At 46.1% G+C, this 20,230-nt stretch overlaps 1 protein-coding gene across 1 annotated transcript in view; it reads right to left on the bottom strand.

Moving 5' to 3' along the window:
• The window catches only part of TPO (thyroid peroxidase), a 117,307-nt gene that overhangs the window by 40,169 nt on the left and 56,908 nt on the right, over positions 1-20,230 (bottom strand). Inside the window, exons 9-13 of the mRNA XM_055121347.1 lie at positions 15,380-15,638; positions 13,956-14,126; positions 8,027-8,264; positions 5,328-5,536; positions 3,001-3,171 (exon numbers count right to left, since the gene is read on the bottom strand). Coding sequence (XP_054977322.1) covers positions 3,001-3,171; positions 5,328-5,536; positions 8,027-8,264; positions 13,956-14,126; positions 15,380-15,638 — 1,048 coding nt within the window. The remainder of the gene's footprint in view (positions 1-3,000; positions 3,172-5,327; positions 5,537-8,026; positions 8,265-13,955; positions 14,127-15,379; positions 15,639-20,230) is intronic.

The following is a 20,230-nucleotide window of genomic DNA, read 5'->3' as shown; positions in this document are numbered from 1 at the left end:
GCAGGTTCATGGTTGACTGATCCCCCAAAACTTACACAGTCTAATCAGAAACTCATCAGAAATTCAGGGTCTGACTCAGGAACTCTGGGGAACTTGGGATGCTCGTTTCTACAGAGCTCTGGTTGTCTCTTCTGCTGCCTAGGGACCACATGCAGAGCCTGGCATTGAGATTTGGCAAAGTGATCCTAACCCAGGAACCCTGGTCAAGGCTAAAACAGTGAGCAGTAAGGACAGTAGAGAGAAGGGCCAGGAGGATCACTCCATGTTTTGGAAGCCTACCTTATGAGCTGGGGGAAAAAGCAGTTAGGATGGAGAAGGGACCACTATGTCAATTATGGTTGGAGGGATTGCTGGGGATGAGACATGTGTGATAAAAGTAGACTAAGGACCAAACATGATGGCCTCTCAGTATCCGTACTGCAAACCATAATGCACAAAAGTAGGGAGAGAGTAATAAAGAAGGTGACTGCCACAGAGGCAGGGGAGGGATAGGATGAGGGTGGTTGTTGGATAATGTGAACATTGGTGGTAGAAAATGTGCACTGGTGGAGGGAGGGTGTTTGATCATTGTATGACTAAAACCCAATCATGAAAGCTTTGTAACTGTTTCTTACAGTGACTCAATAAAAAAAAGTGAGCAAAGTCACTGTTAAGTTGTTAACTATTATTACTTGTGGGCAGGGGTCTGGCTGATAACTGGTTTTGATGTCCTTCTTACACTTGTCTAGAGGAGGTAAGAAAATATCCTAAATGGAGGAGATGATATGAGCTATAAATCCAGGGGCAGTTACAGAGTGCCATGGGGAGCCCCGGAGGTGGTGCATGGGGACATGTGGTAACAGGCAGTGTTCACCATTACTTGTCCATTTTGAACTTGAACTTGAACTTTTGCTCCCCTGTGATTTGAATTTCATGCAGTAAATTCTCAGATCAAATAGTCAAAGTCAATATTATCATGAGTAGGGTAAAACGGCGTAACAGCATACAAGTGATGAGAGTGTCCTGTAAGACTAGGACCCACATTGTCCAAAAGGGTTACGCATGGCCCCACCTTCCTTATCTCTGCTTCCTGTCAACTTCTAGGTCAGTGGGGTTGGCACGTTTTTATACCTGTAAACTGGCATCCATCCATGGACCAGCAGTTGAAACTCATGGATCTACATCAAGTAGGCAGTTAAGTTTTATATAGGTCCTAAACTGGAAAATTTGGACTTGTTAAAACTTTACTGTTGGAGGATTGGGTGCTGCACCTCATTCTCAGGAATGATTAGGAGAACATTGACAGTAATGATGGGTGCATGAATATATCCTGCCTGCTTCACGGAGCAGGGGGTCCTTGATGGGGTTCTAGGGTGACCTTCCCTTTGCTCTCTCGGCACTATCTAGATCCTCTGAGTTGCTTCTCCATAGTCCTCAGGACTAAGACTAAAAAGATTGGGGAGCATTCCCACCTTGCCTTCCCTGGTCCAAATCCTGCAGATGCAAAGTTGAGGGTGTGAAAAGCTGCTTAGACGTCTAATCAAAGACTTCTGGTTCAGACAGTGTTTCAAGGGCAAGAAATCCCTCCCCACCTCCCAGATTCTGATCCATTTCCAACCGGATTCAAGAGCCTATAGCTATTCTCAGGTTACTCCCAAGATACAAGATACATCTTTCCAACTGGCTTTATGCCTGGCTTCCTCTTTTCTTGCTCACCTTAAGGACACCACTCTGAACCTCTCTGAGACTATGCGGGCTTAATTAGATAGCAGACACAGGGCTGAGTTCTAGGAGATCTACAATGCTCACAGTCACTTGGTCTTTCTTCTGTTCCATAGAATCCAGAAACAGTCTATCCTGGCAACCCTTGGAGAATGAAACCTTTTGGACCTCTACCTCACATACATTGACATCTTTGTTATTGTGGTAGACACAGCATAAACAAGCGTGCATTTCAGTAGCATGAATGACCTTCAAATGGTTGTGCAATGTTCACCACCATCCATCTCTAGAATATTTTTCATCCTCCCCAGCTGAAATTGAAGCAGTGGAAAATATTGGCCACTGCCTTTATTTCTGGTTTGCAAATTAGCCAAGTTCCAGCCTGAGTTCACCTCTGTTCTAATGCCTTGCTCACTGCAGCTCATGGCAAGCAGCCCACACATGGTTAATTTCTGATGTTACTCTCTTACCATAGGAATAAGACCTTGATGGCGGGCAATAGACCTGCCTTTCGGGTGATTGCTGAGGGTGATCATCAACCTTTCATCAACCCATATCAAGTGCACTCACATTCCAGCTCTTGGAATCCCCACACAGTCTGTGCAATTTTGGGTTTGCTATGGGGCATTTCTGACTGAGACCTCAGAACCCTTCCCAACAGATTCATCAACCACAGGGAATCTCAGCATAGCACAGAGGTTCCCTCTGTTTGTCAGGACAGTCTGCCTGGAAGTCCCATTTCTCCTTCTTGTCTCTTTGGCACTCAGACGTTGGATGCCGTTACACCCTCTTGAACGATACAGATTCAAGGGGCATTCACTACAGGCAGATAAAGAAGTTAAAGTCACTTGTGCTATCATGCTCCTGGCTACAAACCCAAAGGCATGGGTTTATAAACTTCAGCAGAAAGAAGATGCAAATGGGGTGCAGTGGCATGGAGTGGGGTAAAGAAAGAGCCTTAGCATTGACCTGTTGCCAGGGTGGGACCGTCCCTGACCTACTACTGAAACTATTTTAAGTTTGTTCTATTATTGAGATAAGCTATAGTCACTTACTATAATCTCCCTTTTAAGCCACTAACTTCACTCTTTACCCTTGTCTATGGCCCCCAGCAGGGCTGTGGGTCTGCAGCCACCCTGATGCTGCCTATTCTAGAAACAGTTCAACAAGGTGAACCAAGAGAATAAAACTCTGTTTCCACACAGAACTATTCACTGAGACTCACCTTTCCATGGACGACATTTCCTTGTAGATTTGGGGGTAAAGTGTTCCCAATGGAGTGCCTGTGAAATGACTGACCTTTACACATGGGGGGCTGAGGGTCCCATCCTCTGAGGGTACACGTGATTTGCTCGTGTCCCTGTAGCTCAAATCCATGGCGACAGGAATAGACTGCGACTCGCCTTCCAGATTCCTCACAGAACATGTAGTCCCCATCATCCACGTTTGCTGGGAGGCCGCACGGGTCATCTGTAGAGTCGAAGGTCAAGTCATGCTCCAGTCAATACACTTGCTCCTACTTCCACTGGCCTCTGAAGACTATACCTGCCCTGTGCAGCCTCCCTCAGGACCTCAGCAAAGCTCATTGTCTCTCATTGCACAGTTTCCCCTCAGAATGAAGCTTCCTCCCACCCTCTCTCCTGTGTGGAGCTGTTCTGTGAAGTCTCCCGAGAACCTCAGTCATTTGCTGCGAATTTTGCTCCTATTTCCTCTTAAATCAGCTACAGTCAGGCTCTGGCTCCTCACTTCAGCCCGACCATTTGCATTTAGGTCAACAGCTCCAGGTTGCTGACTGCAGGATTCGCCGTCATGGTCTTCCATGGTCTGAACACCTTCCCCCTGCCTGAGCCCTTTCTGCACATGGTCTCACTAGATCCTTCACTCTTTCCCAGTGTCCTTTTTGAGACAGTTCCTTCACGGTCTGTGAACTCCTGCCGGGACATATTCAATGTAGACTGTTTCCTCAGTTTCCTGGCATGAGATACAATCTGCAGATGGTACTTACAGATAAATTCAGGTTCCGAGCTCTTCCTTGACTTCCACTTGTCTATACCCACTGTTTTCTGCTTACTTCCTCTCATGTATACAGCAGGTCTGGCTCACATGAATGAGTCCTCAACTGAGTCACCCCCTGCATAGGTTCACACAGCCTAGAGCCCTGTAGAGCCCAACTCCTGTGTCTTCAGGGAGCTCTGGGGTTTATGAGCCACCACAAGAAACCATGAGGAAGTCACATCCTGCCTGGACTCTGGAAGCTTATGCTCATGTGTGGACCCAGGATCCTTTCTTCTCTTCCCCAAAGGCAGACTCCCTAGGACAGGAACTCTGCTCCCCACCCGTCATCCACTCTCCTTGACTGCAAGTAGGATGCCCCCTAAAGTAGAAGTATAACAATCATCACATTCTTACTCCAAGGAGAGGGTGGAGCTGGCTGGCATGGCCAGAATGTTGATTTCTTCTCCTTACATCTATGGGCCTCCTTGTGGGACCACAGATTCCAGTGGAATAGCCTCCTGAGTTTGCATGGACATTGCTCTGCAGAATTTCCCTGGCCTGTCCCTGAGACAATTCAGCCCCTCCACATGCTCCTTGGTGCTCCCTCACTGAAATGATAAGGCATATGACTTGCAGAACTTATTCTCCACACTACCACTTATTCTCCACACTACTGTTTAGGTTTTGTCGGTCTTCCCATCTCAGAGTGAGTGTGGAAAGTTCTCTCTCCCTCCCTCCATCTCTCTCTCTCTCTCTCTCTCTCTCTCTCTCTCTCTCTGTACTTCTTTCAGCCCCTGTCTCCCAAGCACCTTGCCTTGGTGGCACAGAAGAGATCAGTGACTGAGCCCAGAGTTCTTGCTAGGAACCGTGGATGCACATCAGAGAGTTGGCATCACGTAGTTACCAGAATGAAGCTGAGCAGTTGCACTGGGTGTAGGTGAGATTTGAAAGAAATGGTGGGATCACTGACAGTCCTACCTAGAACCAAAACTGACGCTCAAAGATCAACTCAGAGTCTTTCCCTGTCATTCACTAGGAGAGCAACTGAGGTGGATGCTATAGGAAATCTGAAGTCTCTGATGGAACAAAGTCCTAAGCAAGCTTCAGGTAGTTACCAGTTTCTGCATCTCCCAGAGGCCAGGATTCCTATAGCCTCTGGATGGCTCTATTGTCTGTGAACAACGTATTCTCTTTCTTATCTACCATTTGTCAGACTCCCACCTAGGGACAGAGTATATTTGTGGTTGTCACAACTTGGTGGGTGCTACCCAGTCCAGTGATAAAGCACAGTGTGGAATGCAAGCCCTCAAGAGAGGGGCTCTGTCAGGACCTGTTGTGAAGAGAGAATCACAGGATCCTTACCCAGGGGAACAGTCTATTTGCCTAGGAGAGCCCTGCAGAGGTGGCTGAGTCCCCAGGGGAGGAAGGACCCTGAGCAGGGTCTTCATGGAAAGTCCCAGCAGAGTGACTTCTTCCAGACTCCCATCCTCACCTGAGCAGGTCATGCCCTCAGCCATCAGGTGCCATCTGGATGCTATTTTCTTCATCCCTAATTAGTGAGAGTCAGCTTCTTTGCAAGGCTGTGCTTTCTGGAATGGGCCCCAGCCCAGAGATAAATTAAATCCAGGTACCTTGTGGAATGACCTCCCTCCACAGCTCCAGGTCCAGGCTGGGGATGTTTTCACACGATTCAAAGTCCTGGGGGAATTTTCCAATTAGAAAGGCATCCCTGGGCACGTGGCTGAGGCCTGTGTTGTCACAGATGACCCGAGAGAGAGAATGTTGCTCCAGCTGCTGTCTCTGGGCTGCAGTAAACACACCCTCATGTTCCCACCAAAACCTGCAAAGCGAAGTGGGGAGAGCTGGGGCAGAGCCCTGCATGGTGGATTTTGCTGGTAAACCCTGAGCACCGTGCTTCCTACACCCTTGGGTCAATGCCTGTGGCTTGAGGATGGGGCCGGGCACAGAAGGGTCCCTGCTCACTGTGCTTTTCACCCGTAGTGCTGTGCTGCTTCCCCAACCTAGGTCTGCAGGCCTGCAGAGCTGTGCTGAACACAAGAGTGGTGGGGCCTAGGGCAAGCTCTGCGGTGGTCAACAGTTCAATCCCAGGCTCCACCGACATGCCCAGGGTGATCCCAGTATCTCCTTTCCCCACTTACCCCTCCTGCAATTGTGTGATTTCTGGTGTACTGTAATCAAGTGGGTAAAAGCACCACAATCAAGTGCTGTAAACTCACAATCTGTGTGTGTGAGCACCATGATCAAGTGTGTGAGAGTCCTTGGGTTTAAAATCCTGTAACCAAGTATGTGAGAATCTACAACCATGTAGGTGCCAAAACCAAGTGCGTGAGAGCCCCGCAACCACGGGTGCGAGAGCCCACAAACAAGTGTGTGGAATCCTTCTACCAAGCCTGTGAGAGCTCACAAGTCAGTGTGTGAGCTCACCACAACAGTGTGCCAGAGCCCAGGATCCAGAGTGAGACGGCCTCAACCAAGTGTATCAGACAGCATGGCCAAGGGTGTGTGACTCCTGATGGGCAGCAACAAAGCAAAAAGAAAAGGGAGGGGGAAAAATAGGAGTGAAGAGAACCTCGTTCCACCTTGAGGGAAATTTGAGTGAGTGACCCGAAGGGCAGAGGTATGCCCCCTTCTGCATGAGACTTCCCCAGAGCCACAGGAAGGAGTTGCACCTTTTTCTCAGTGGGAACATGAAGATCCCTGGGGCCAGAGTGATAGTGCAGTGGGTGGAACACTTTTGCACGTGTCTGACCTGGGTTAGATCCCGGCATACCATATCATCCTTTGAACCCACCAGTAGTGATTCCTGAGTGTAGAACAAGGAGAAACCCCTGAGTATTGCTGGGTGTGACCCCAAAACAAAACAAAACTAACAAAAAAACCCCAAGAATAACATTAAGATCCCTGACTAGCCTTCACAGCCTGTGTCTTGAATGTCAGACAAGTATTTTATATTTCTCATGAAAAGCTTTTTGCTTTCCTGTGAGAACAATCCTCAGCTTTGCAAGAGAGTAGCCTCCTCACAGAGCAGCCAGTTCATCAGAGTTGTGTATTGGGGAGCTGTTCCATGAGAAATAATCAGGATGAGAAGCTCAGGTTCATGTTCCCAGAGGTGTGTCACACAGTCTTCCAGGAGATGGGGAAAAAAGAATGCCTCCAAATAGGCACTTCCTGGAGCCTAGGATATTTCACACCACACAGGATTGGTCCAGGTAGCATCTTGTTTGATGTGATGGTAACTTTGTGGGATTTGTGATTCTGCTACATGGTGGGGTCCAGGAGGTTCACGGCTGAGCTGGGGGCTGGGAAAGAACCCAAGGGGGAAGCTAACAGAACCTTGAAAGAACCCAAGTGCTCTTAAAAAACACCTGAGCTGGGTACAGTGACAGAAAGAAAGAAAGAAAGAAAGAAAGAAAGAAAGAAAGAAAGAAAGAAAGAAAGAAAGAAAGAAAGAAAGAAAGAAAGAAAGAAAGAAAGAAAGAAAGAAAGAAAGAAAGAAAGAAAGAAAGAATGAAAGAAAGGAAGGAAGAGAAAGAAAGAAAGAAAGAGAGAGAAAGAAAGAAAGAAAGAAAGAAAGAAAGAAAGAAAGAAAGAAAGAAAGAAAGAAAGAAAGAAAGAAAGAAAGAAAGAAGAAAGAAAGAAGAAAGAAAGAAAGAAAGAAGGAAAGAAAGAAAGAAGGAAAGAAGGAAAGAAGGAAGGAAGGAACGAAGAAAAGAAAGAAGGAAGGAAAGAAGAAGGAATGGACACTGATGTGGAGGGACTACAAAAGGAAAAGAAAATATTTCTGCATTTCTCTCACACATCCATTTCTGGTCCTCTGGAGTTCCTTGTCAGGGCAGGGGCAAGGCAGTGTGTACCTCAGTCAGACCCTGGCAGAAGATACCCAGGTTCCCTGGCACAGCCCTGGTCTCAGCCTGAGTGCCCTGAGTAGACCCCCCCCCCCCCCGCGCCCCTCTGTTCCGTAGACACTATCAGAGGCATGAGATGGAGTGAGTTTCAGGACTGCCAGGATATACCATTTGTTCATCACAGGCTGCCTGATTATTCCTGTGAAGGGATGATAGGGAAGAATCAATAACACCTCACATTTCTGAGAACTCCCATTGTGCTGTATGTGGTCTGTATTTATGTCTTATCACAACCCACCACAAGCCAGCATTCCAGAGGAGGAAACTATGGCTCAGGGAAATACCCGGCCTGGAGCCGCAGACTACTGAGTGACGGAATCAGGATGTGACTGAGTTTAAGTGAGCCAGAGCAGGACTGTCACTCTCTATGTAGACCACAGAAGTAGCTCGTTACAGATACCTACCGGTCACCGTCCCTTAAGGCCTTCATTTGCCTCCCGATGATGCAAGCAAACAGGGGCCCTGTCCGAGCCCCGGGGAGGAAGTTCTCAGTCAAGCCACCCAGCCAGACATCGATGTTGTCAGGGTGGCCGTACAAGTCCATTATCCTATCAGTGATGCTCTCGTTGCCAATGGTGATGTTCAACTCAGTTCGGGTCTCCAGCCTGCGCAGGCCACAAAAGTCTCTCCACTCATTATAACCTGCATGAAACACGGGACTCAGGCTTTCTCTCTCGGAGTTCAAATATTCATCCTTTTGACTATGTGAATGCTATAGTCCAGAAAAGAATGGTGCAGCATTAGGGACCTGACCACAGCTTCTAGCCGTAGAGAAATTACTTCATTACCTGCTGTGCCCGGGAGAATTTCACTTCCTGGAATGGTCTGCACAGACCTTTAAAGCCTTATTGAAGAGTTTGCTCATAAATTAGCCGGGAGAGGTAAATGATGCCAGACCTAAGAGCAGAGTGGGTTCATTTTGCCCAGCTTGTACTCAATTCCTGTCTCTGCATCTCTGCAGGGCACTTGAGGCAGGTTCTTCTTTACCTGTGGAGTTCATATACTGCACCATGTAGAAAGCACTGCCTGAGCCAGTTGTAAATCCTGACCACCCAAGGAAAGGAAGAAAGAGGCTAAAGAGAAAAAAGGAAAGGAAAGAAAGATAAAAAGAGAAAAAAGAAAAAAGGAAGAAAGGAAGGAAGGAAAGAGGGAGGGAGGGAAGAAGGGAGGGAGGGAGGGAAGGAGAGAGGGAGGGAGGGAGAAGAGGGAAGGAAGGAAGGAAGGAAGAAGAGAGGGAGAGAGGGAGGGAGTGAATGGAGGGAGGGGCAGACGGAGGGAGGGAGAGGGAGGAAGGGAAGAGTGAAGGAAGGAAGGAAGGAAGGAAGGAAGGAAGGAAGGAAGGAAGGAAGGAAGGAAGGAAGGAAGGAAGGAAGGAAAGAGGGAGGGAGGGAAGAAGGGAGGGAGGGAGGGAAGGAGAGAGGGAGAGGGAGGGAGGGAGAAGAGGGAAGGAAGGAAGGAAGAAGAGAGGGAGAGAGGGAGGGAGTGAATGGAGGGAGGGGCAGACGGAGGGAGGGAGAGGGAGGAAGGGAAGAGTGAAGGAAGGAAGGAAGGAAGGAAGGAAGGAAGGAAGGAAGGAAGGAAGGAAGGAAGGAAGGAAGGAAGGAGGGGAGGGATGGAGGGAGGGAAAGGAGGGGAGGGATGGAGGGAGGGATGGAGAGAAGGAGTGAAGGGAGGGAGAGAGGGAGAAAGGGAGGGAGGGAGAGATGGAGTGAAGGGAGGGAGGAAAGGAGGCAGGCAGGCAAGCTATAGGAGTACCACCCTACCCCCCCACACAGAGGAAAGAATATGAAACACTGTCTTTGACCAGTTCTCTTTTGCACTGAAGATATCTCACTGCCACTTCATTGCTCAGCATCATTTCTCAACCCCTGGTCAGAAGGACCAGGAGCTCTTCTTTCTCCCTCTCTGAGCAGCACCTCACACTTGTGGGTCTCACTCATGCATCCCTGCCCCCACACTCTGTCAGGTGTGTCCTTCTCCAGACCTCAGAGATGTGACCTTTAAATAAAATATACAGAAAAATGCATCTGTGACATATACTTCAGATGCTAGGGCACTTTTAAGAAAAAACAAACAAATAAACCAAAACAATAACAAGAAAACAAAAAGTTTCAAGGAAATTCTTATTTTCAGACAAAATAGAATCACACGAAATGATCAAATATTTTCCAGCTAGATGTGAATAAGGGGGTAATGAATAATCAAGAGACTTGCTGAGCCCAGGAAGAGGAACTGGGAAGGAGTGAGGAAAGAGGAAAGAAGAGATAAATTGGGGACAGGAAACATCAATGGGAATTAAAATCTGACCTTTGAAAAAAATTTGCTATCAAATACACTAGGGCCCACTTTTAGCCAAGAGGTTTCATGATTCAAATTCACACAGTGTTTCATGTACAAACCTTTTGCTCATGACTTCAAACAGCCTAGGTTGAGCTTCTCAGCCCAGGACAACATTGTGTAGTTACCCAACTCCTCGAATAGCTGCGCTGCTACAAATCAGCACCTGCCATTTGTAGATGGCCACTTAGAACCTGTGATTTTCTTCACAGAAAGAAAATCTTGCTCTCCTATCAAAGATGCCTATGAAAGTGGCATCTCTCTTAGAGAGTCTCCTGTTTACCCCACCTTAGTACTGCCAGTGATATTTCATCTTTATCACACTATCTGTGACATTGTCTCTTGTACGCTTGCAATCCTACCCTCCAAATTTCCCATGATCAGTACCTGAAAGCAGAGAAGCACTAAATTTGATTTATATAGAATATATATATATGTATATATATATATATATATACATATATATATATATTCCCTGTGCCTGCAATAGAGCTTGGGGGACACAACAGTGATTTCATTGAATATTTGCTGAAGGAATGTGCTTATTTTCAAGAGAATCAAAACCCCAAATAGAAGTGAACCAAGACCAAAACTAGGAGTAATATAGCTATAGTGATATAGACCCTCTGTAAACTATTTTAAGTAATAAAATGTAATAAAAATATTTCAATGCCTGGGATAGGCATTTTAAGCTTTGCGTAGAAGAAAAAAGGAAATCAGGAAGATAGTTCCTTTTTTATTTCAGTAAGAGAGACCATATTTATATCTATCTCCAGCTCCAGAGGGAAAAGGTGTGATGTCTAGAACATGGCAAGGAGATATAGAGTACAAAAGGGCTCTCACAGGACTTCAGAGCCAGAAGCAAGAATATAAATTTTGGATATCTCTATCTACGCCAGACAGAGGAGGGAAAGTAATAGAGGAAAAAACACTTTGTTTGAGGAATGTTCATTGGGTATTTTATTATCTCTACAGAGTAAAGCAAAATACCTCATTATATAGGGGTGGTCACCGTAACATGGTTATAATGAGCATTTATAAGCAAATTAATGATCTAGTGTAACCTCAGTTCTAACCTGTCGAATATGATTAGATGTCTATTCTGTACCGTTCAGTTGCATCCAAGCTCCTTCATTTGCCAAGATGGGAAAATTGGGGTGTTGCTTACACTCTTTATGCTCCTTATCAACTTTTTAAAAAAAGATTTTATTGAGGGGCTGGACAGATAGTTCAAATGTTAAGGTGCTTGTCTTGAAAGTGACTGGTCCTGGTTTGATCCTTGGCTCACACAATCCCCAGAGGACTGCCAAGAGTGAACCCTAAGCACAGAGCCAGAAGTAAGTTCTGAGCACCACTAATTGTGGCCTCAAAAACAAAAAAACATCAAAAAAAGGTAACTGTATCCTCATAAAATTTCCATCTCCCTCTCCTTCCCTCTGCAAATGTTGCAATGATTAGGATTTGTGTTGAGTGGGTAGCTATGGGCAGGCGGGGGGAGAGGGGTGGTAGTGTCACACATATGGTGCCAGTATGGCTTATGGGGACACAAACAACAGATCTTCCAGTAGGCATGTGGTAGCACAGGGAATGGAACTCATGGCCTTATGAACACTTGCCAGGCAGGCACTTTGGTCACTGAGCCCTCTCTTAGCCACTTCTTATTCTTTAAACTGATCCTAATGCAGTCTCATAGGGCTTGTAAAAACACAAAAACTAATAATTGGAAAAGATCAGAGCAATGTTCAGCATAGAGCAGCATAGGGAAAGTAGCCAAAAAGGTAGACTCATTGTTTTTGTGACCATTGGTCCCAATTCCTGTCCTGCTCTGTTGTCTCTCATGTTCAGAAAGATGCTACAATCTCTGCATTTCAGATGAGGAGCTGTATGTCCCACAGTTAAGTGACTTACTCATGAGATTAAGTACTTTCCCCTGATTTCAGAACACATGCCCAGTCCACTCAAGATTTCTGCACGTCCCCCTTCTTCCTTTATTCTTTTCTTATTTGGAAGTTTATTCACAAAGCGATCATTCTCATCTATTATTTTGAAAGAATATATATTCTTTGTAGGGGAGACAAGTCAGTGAAAAACATGGGTTTCTGGGTATATCTTTTCAGTTGAGGATAAGGATGAAGGTTGCAACCACAGGCAAGGGAGAGGTGGAAACCGGAGATGTGGGGCTCAGTGGGGAGGACACATCTTGCTATCCAGAGCTCTCAGTCATTACAATCATATTGCAGTCAGAACTTGAAGAATGTCGAGGGGGTAAGCCAGACCAGTTTAGCGAGGTGAATACTAAATCCAAGGTAGAAGCACGTGAGGGCCCTGAGCTAGGCAGGCATGTGCATCCTCTGCTCCAGGAGCAGCTGTGTTTGAGTGCAGAAACAAGCAGGAGAGGAAAGTGTTGTTTGAAGTTGGAGCAGAGCAAATCTATTCTTTGCACCCTCCCTGCCTCATTCATGTTTATCTCTCAGATACCAGCATCCTGGGCGGTGGCTGAGTCTAGTCCTTCCTGATGCAATCGTCTTGAAGGAAAGGGAGGGGAGGTGTGGCTGAGCTCACATCACTAAAGACTCCCTGGTTCAGAGTCAGAAGTTGATAAGTCGACTTGGACAGACATTTCCCTCTCTGCCTTCCTTGATCTCAGACACAACAGAACATATTTGCCGGTTAAAGTTATGCATAGATAGTTGGATCAATAGCGAATAGACAGTGGTGTGGGAGTTATCTGAGAAGCCACGGTGTCCTTCTACCTATGTGAGATGAGTTGGGCATAAGGCCTGTGGTGTAATCTGAGCATGAATAGAAGTGCCATAATGGGGGGTATCTTCTGAGCAGAGTGTGCCTTGTACCCAGTGGTGGGGGTATACGGAATTCCTTTCTAGTCAGAGTCAACAGGTAGAGTATTCTGTGGGCTGGAGGAGCCTCGAGGTATATAGGGCTAGTAGACCTGCACACTATAACTAGGTGTTGGTAAAGGCGTGTCTTGGAGAAGCAACCAAAGTTCTAAATGCCCCAAAACAAGAAAGCCACAATGCACAAAGGAGTTGGGTCAGTTTCAGACAAGAATGATGTGGACTTGTACAGGAAAGGTAAGGTTCAAGGGTCAGTGAGCACCAACAAGGAAGGAGAAGATGGTATAGCCCAGTCATTTGGCCCCAAGAAGAGTCCCTATCTTAGTGACCAGGAAATTTAACCAGCTAGACAATAGGTAACGTTGCAGGCAATAGGAAGGCCTCTGATGTCCCTGGAGATGTGAGGTAGAAAGAGGCAGGGCAGAGACGATTTGTTTTAACTATGCTTGAGTGCTGTGACCTGTAAGTTGGCCATAGAAAACCAGAAACAGACCTGTCACCACCTTGCCAGAAAACTCTGATCCCTGTCCCAGAACATGCTCTATAACTGCCTGGCTTCTTCCTTACTTGGAGTTCTTGTCTCTCTCTCTCTTCTATAAAAAAATTATCGGATAACCCTGACACAGTTACAAGCTTTCATATTTGGGTTACAATCACACAATGATCAAACACCCATCCCTCCACCAGTGCACATTCTCCACCACCAATATCCCCTGTATACCCCCTCCCTTCCCACCCTCCCGCTGCCTCCATGGCAGACAATATTCCCCATACTCTCTCTCTACTTTGGGGCATTATGGCTTGCAACACAGACACTGAGAAGTCATCATGTTTGGTCCGTTATCTACTTTCGGCACACATCTCCCATCCCGACTGATTCCTCCAGCCCTCATTTTCTTAGTAATCCCTTCCCTATTCCATCCGCCTTCTCCCCTCCACTCATGAAGCAGGCTTTCTGTGTGGTTCAGTAGTTTGAGAGAAGCAGGAATGACCTCCAGAGTGGAATCAGCTAGGCTTTAAAATTTTGTTTCTTAGAAGGTGTCATGGGATTGTAGACACATTTTACTTTAAACTCAAGGGGCAAGTGACTGACTTGGCAGATCTTACAGCACAAAGAAGCATCCCTGGAACAGAGACAGACCTGGTAGGCCATGGTCCCGGCCTCTCTGCAGGTTGAGCGATGCCAGATCCAAGGTGCCTGAGTTAGACAGCACAAAGAGTCTCTCTGTCAGCTCCTCGCTCATCAGTTGGTCTTGTAGTTGCAGCTTGGTGGGCCTAGCGAGTAAGCCACGTACCACAGGGTCTAGACCTCCTTGAAAATATCATAGAAAAGGAAACAAGACTCCCTGAGTTCTGAAGAAATTAGAAAATACCTCAAATGGTGAAATAACACTTACAGTCAACGTCTCCTTGAAGCTCAAATCACCTAATGTGATATGATAGTTTTTAAACTAATTTTAAGAAGCATATTTGGTTGGGGAATTTGTCTATCTGGGTCCCTAGGGACTGTCTCTATTCAGGATTGGTCTTCAGATATGAAAAGAATACTGAAATGTTGCTTATGAAGGTTTTGATTTATATATATATGTATATGTGTGTGTGTGTTGTGTGTGTTTTAGTAGCAGAAACAGTGCAGTCAAAGGAAAGAGTTTGCTGAATTCTAACTCTTGCACCAGTAGAAGATGATGTCATTTTGCTAAGTGAGCAGTTGGCACATTCAGGGATCTCTTACTCTCCCCACATCCAGTTGACTCACAGCACCCTATGGACCAGATGACCACTCGCTTCCCTCCCCAACTACACTGAGGTTTATCAAGTCTGTTTCTTGATGCTCAAACTGCAAGGCCACACGCAGCCTCTCTTTCCCTCCACTGCCATATCCATTTGTTTTACTTTGTTCTGGGACACCACATGGCAATGCTCAAGGACTAATCCAGGCTCAGTTTTCAGGGATCTCTTCTGGCAGAGCTCAGGAAATCATGCAGTGCTGAGGATTGAACCTGAATCTCCATATTTCCAGCTCCAGTCAAACACCCATTTGGAGACCATTCTCTTCTGAATCAGATTAGAAGTTTCCAGATAGATGTAGTGGAAGAACAAGAGGAGCATAGAAATAATCCTGCCAAGACTTTGCCCAGACATTGAAATGAGTCTTGAAACAGTTCTTTTCTTAAGGGATCCCAGCAATTGGCATTCTAACATTATCTGGCAAAGAACCATCCATGGAACAAACACATTGCTTAACGATAAGGCAGAACTGCTGACCATGGGCAGGCAGAGATAGAAGCATCAGCATTATTTGTTTTGAACAACAGAGGGAGAGGGAGCCTGCACCCCCTTCAGTGGGAAACCTTGAGAAATCTCTGCGGAAGGATCTTTGATGAATACTTTAGCCTTTTCACAACCCTTAAATGCTCCTATTTTCTCCATAATTATTGGCAACTGGATAATATTCAGTCAAGTGTGCCAATGTGAAGAGAGATCCTGTGCCCTTTTGGATGGGGATGACCTCATCTCAGAGGAGAGGGAATGCACCAGCCCCACTGGCCCAGAGCAGAGACACACCTTCCTTGATGAGCCTCCAGGGACTGAAGAAGACATCCTGCAACCGTAGTCTGGGGAGGTCAGGATGTTCCTGGAAGTGGGTGTCCAGCCGCCTCACCAGGGGGTGGACTGTGGCATGGCCAAAGCGGAAGGCGGCCGTGGAAAACACATTGGAGACGGTGGGGTCCACAGTGGAGTCATAGCCCTCATAGGGGCCTATATGCTGCTGGATGGCCTGGGAGCCCAGAATTTTGGGGAGGTAATCTCGCATGGTGATGATCTATGGAGAAAGAAGACAAGTGAGCTTCAGGGCAGCGAATCACATGTGTGTATGCAGGATACAAGGTGCAGGGTGATAGGGTCATAGGGAATGACTCTTTCTATACATCCTGGGGCTCAGCAGAGTTGTACCTGTGTATGTGTGGGGGCGGTGTCATGCCATTCATGTAAGGCAGCAGGTCAACAGCTATAGAAATGCCAACCATTCCAAGCAAAAACCTTACCGTGTTTGTCATTTATGGATGGGGGATGTCAGCACTAACCCTAACACCCTCTAGGGAAGACTATGTAAGTCTTGGGAGCCCTGGGACCCTAACAAGGGGGCCTGGCACCTGCTGTCCTCCTTCTAGAAATGCAAGAACAGTTCCACCCAAAGGATCTTGGCCTTGCATTTACCCACATCTGCAGACACTCCACGAGCACCTGAGCTTGAAGCAAATCAGCAATCTAGCTGCCTGCCATAGCTTGTGGTTTAGACTTGCCTGTGGGCTGCCATCCTGAGAGCCCACTTTCTGAACCTGTTCTCATTGAAAATCCTCTTCCATGGAGTTTCTGTGAGAATAAAAAATATATGGTTTTATATGCTAGCTATTTATATAGTATATCTAGATAGAATATATAGCGCTATAGTAAGTAGCCCAGTAAATTTTGACTAATTCCCTCCCAAGTTTATTACCTTTCACGTTTTTAAATAAAAATTATGACTGCTGGCAGGGGACAAAGAAGAGTGGCACACACAGAAACACTTAAGGTCTGTGTGCTGCCAGGGATCGAAACTTGGCCCCAAATACTTGTGTTCTATTATTTTAGACACTTCCCCAGTCCTCTTTCTTGCAAGAGGACTAAAGGCAGGGGATACAAAATTTTTATCAGCTGAAGGCTCTCAAATATAAGCAAAGACAAAAATCTTTGCATTGATTTTTCTATTTCACCCTTCTGGAATTGTCTTTGGATAGTTGTCAGTTCTTTGTAAGAGCCATAGAAATTTAGTGGTGATAGACCATCAGTACTTTCAAGAGAGACTGAATTTGTGCTGTGGATCGCATAGATGAGTTGAATTTCCAACTTTTGGTCCCACCCTGTGGGAATACACTGCCTATGACAAGGAGACAGACAAACGTACACAGAAAGTTGGCAGACACCTTTCTGATCCAGGCTAGAGACAATGCATCATTGCCAGGTGAAGGGCTAGGCTTGTGCTTTGTGCATGGTGGCAACTCCTGGCAGAAAACATATGGTCAGTGTGCAGATCCAGGACATGCATAGAGCCCTGGGAGGCACAGCTTTCCCTGTGACTAAGCTACAGGAAAGCGGCCCTCTCATATAGAGCATTAACAATAACCCCTGATTATTACAGCATTTATAAGGATTGCAGCAAAGAATAATATGTGCTGAAGAGTCCTGGCAATCATAAATCACTGTGCAGTCGCAGGGCCTTGCAATTTCTAATTGACAAGTGGTCCCTAGAACATTATGTACAAGGCTCCGCTTTTAGGTTTAACAGCACTTCCTTCAGCTGTACAAATCAGTACCCAATTGTTTTGGTGTTTAAAGGAATACATTGGTCAATAAACCACATTTAAATGAGATTTCAAACCAATAGGAATGATTCCATCCGAGTATATAAGGGTATTATGTTTTAGTTTATTGGTGTAGGGAGGTAAGCTGTTAACATGCTCAGATTGTTTACAAAAAATAACAAACAAAAGCATCTGTGCACTTGTAACACATTCCTTCCAGATGACAAAATATGTTTCCTCAATGCATGGTTTGGTGTTTGCTGGGAGGGTGGGAGGGGACCTTGAGTCTGGCTTGTGGCTTGCTATGCCCAGTGGGAGACAGATGGGAACAGTGTCCCAGCACTGTGCAGTCATTTCTCAGACCAGGGCAGACAGGAATGGAAGGTTCCACTCACACTTCTGACTGATAAGTCCACCCTGAGCTGGGTTGCTGATTTCATTCTGCAGAAGCAGCCTCTCATCCTAACAGCAGTGGTTTGTGGTCCCAAACCAGTCCAAGGCTTCTCTTGACAGTCAAGGGAGCTTGGCTTTATACTCAGAGAACCTTTCATCCTTGTCAGTATTCTTGGCATCTTGCTCCAATTGCAGAACAGATAGGTTTTCTCTTGTCAGCCAAAGTTGAAACAATATTAAACTCACATGTAAACTATTTTGACAACACCTCTTTCCTTTCTCCTGACCTGAGGTTTGCCTGGGGAATACAAGGTTTGGCAACTTTCACAAGAGCCCAGGGGAACCCAGCTACTGTTAACTGATTACTTGCTACTAATTTCTAAAGAAGCTACTTACTCAAAGACTCAAAGACCTTTCCACTGAGTCTAGGTCAAATTCTGTGCAGCCTCACTATTTGGACTGTCAGACATTTTCTTCTCCTTTGATTCTCTTGATCTAAAGTGCCAATTACAAGAAAATATCTGGAACTCTCCATGGGGAGCTGCAAGGCGGTGGAAGCATCTGTGCTCTGAGCAATGGGCCTTCAAGGTTTGATCACACTGTGGCTCTAGATGACTTCTGGAAACCTTTCAGCAGTAGGCTCTTGGTGCCATGAAATTCAGATGACCATCAAAGAGTGGACCTCTCCCTCCTGCCTCTCCTCCATCTTCTGAGTGGGACAGGGTGCCTTCTTCCACCAGGTCCCTGTGGAGGCTCCATCCTTAAAGACTTGTCCTTTTCCTTCTCATCTCCTGGGACCCCTGATTCTTACAGACACTGCAAGACTCGGCAGCTGATTCTCATATCCCTGACATGGGGCCCTGTCTGCCCTGGAAGGAGGGCTGAAGCAGGGGATGCATGGAGATGGACAGGAGGCAGGGCACTGGCTGGAAGAGGAAAAGATGATGGAGGAGGAGGAGAATAGCCTTTAGTTGCCGCTGTTTTAAAGTGCTATTTGGGAAGCATTAGTCCCTTGGGCTAAGTCTCCCGACTCTTCTTATTATCCCAACATGCTCCATGCGGGAGATCTCTCACACTCTCAGAGAAAACTCCCAGGTGGACCCCAGAGACAGGAATCCCACTCTGGAATCAAGGAGGGGCACAGCTTCCAGGAACAGGGTGTCCGTCAGAGTCCAGCTTTTACTTCTTCCTGTAGGCATTCCTGGAGCGGGAGCAGCTGGAATTGCTGGAGTTGCAGCAGGGAACTCTCCAGTCCCTGGAAAGGTCACCTAGAGGGGCCATGGTTTTCATCCATCATCTCTGAGGGCAGCAACTAGGGAATATTTGTCTGTGGGCACTCAAGATCACGAGGAATAGGGTAGAAAAAAGCATACCACTGCAGAGATAGTGCTTTCTGGAATTTTTCCAGCTGGAGTAAGAAGCTCATTCTCTGCCTTTCTTTGCCTTTCCTTCTCTCCCAGTTGCCCTCCACCACCCAGTCAGGGAGCTTCTCAGAGGGAATCAGTCTGCTTCCCAGAGGGGCACAAACAGGAAGGTTCTCTTTCCTCCTGTTTCCAGTTTTGCCCAAACCCACACCTAAATTAATGTTTTCATTGATCCCTAAGAATTTAGGGAACAAAATCAATTTTCTGGAACCCAGGTCTGCCCAAAGGGTTGCTTCTTTCAGTCCTGTAAGCGTGTTCCACATACCATCCCAGGCTGTGGTGAGCATTCCTGTCCTCTTCCTTCTCCTGGGCAATTGCTTCTCTCCACTCATCCTGACTGGGCACGAGTCCTTTCAGAGTGCCAGAATCCTTTTGTCTAATATATGCTCTAGCTAAACTAGACTTTTAGCTTCCATTTCAACCGGTAGGAGACATCCAGACTAAAGACCCAACAAGGGCAGATTTTCCTGAGCACTTCAGTGTTCAAGACTCCTGGGTAATGCTGCCCTGGCATTAGAGGGAGGGAGAGAAACAGACATTCCAGCAGCAGGCTGGTTATCCCAGGGACTAGGGCACATTCGGGTGAGTTCTTTTACAAAAGAATCTGAATGTGAATCTTCATGGGAAACTGCTCTGTACGCCATTGTTGGTGAGTTCTTGGTTAGCTCTGGGCCAATGCACAAGAGTTTCAGATCATAAAATTACCAAACTGTGGGTCAAGAGAGCCAGGGAAGAAGAATGACCAGTGCCCACAGGACTGGAAATATTTTAAAATAGTTCAAAGTTCTGGCCAAGGCTTTCTTCACACATCAAACACAATTCTTCAGTGTTTTAAGGTTTCTAAGATAATTTAAAAAAATCAAAGAAGCAGCATTGACCAAACACACACACACACACACACACACACACACACGAAAATTTGAAAGTGAAATGTAAAACTCAGAAAAAAATATTACTGTTTTTAAAAGGCAGAGAACAGAGAAAATGAACTGAAGAAGGGAATATAAGATGCTCAAGTGTTCCTTTTCTTTTGATTGTTGTCATTTCAGGTATTAAGGAGAAAAGACAGCCAAGTGTTCTGATTTCTGTGTCATTTCAGATCCCCAGTATCTGAGAACGAAACTATTGCTAATTTATTGACAAATCAGGGCCATATGATAAATAAATGAGGTATAAAACCTCAAATTGTCCCTTAAATAATCTCAGAGAAGCCTGAAAGAAAATGGACGAGCTATATGGCCATGCTGGGACTTGTT

This window comes from Sorex araneus, chromosome X (assembly GCF_027595985.1).
Source record: "Sorex araneus isolate mSorAra2 chromosome X, mSorAra2.pri, whole genome shotgun sequence".
Taxonomy (NCBI): Eukaryota; Metazoa; Chordata; class Mammalia; order Eulipotyphla; family Soricidae; genus Sorex; species Sorex araneus.
The sequence above is the reverse complement of the archived record's forward strand: the minus strand, read 5'-3'. Positions and strand labels throughout refer to the sequence as shown.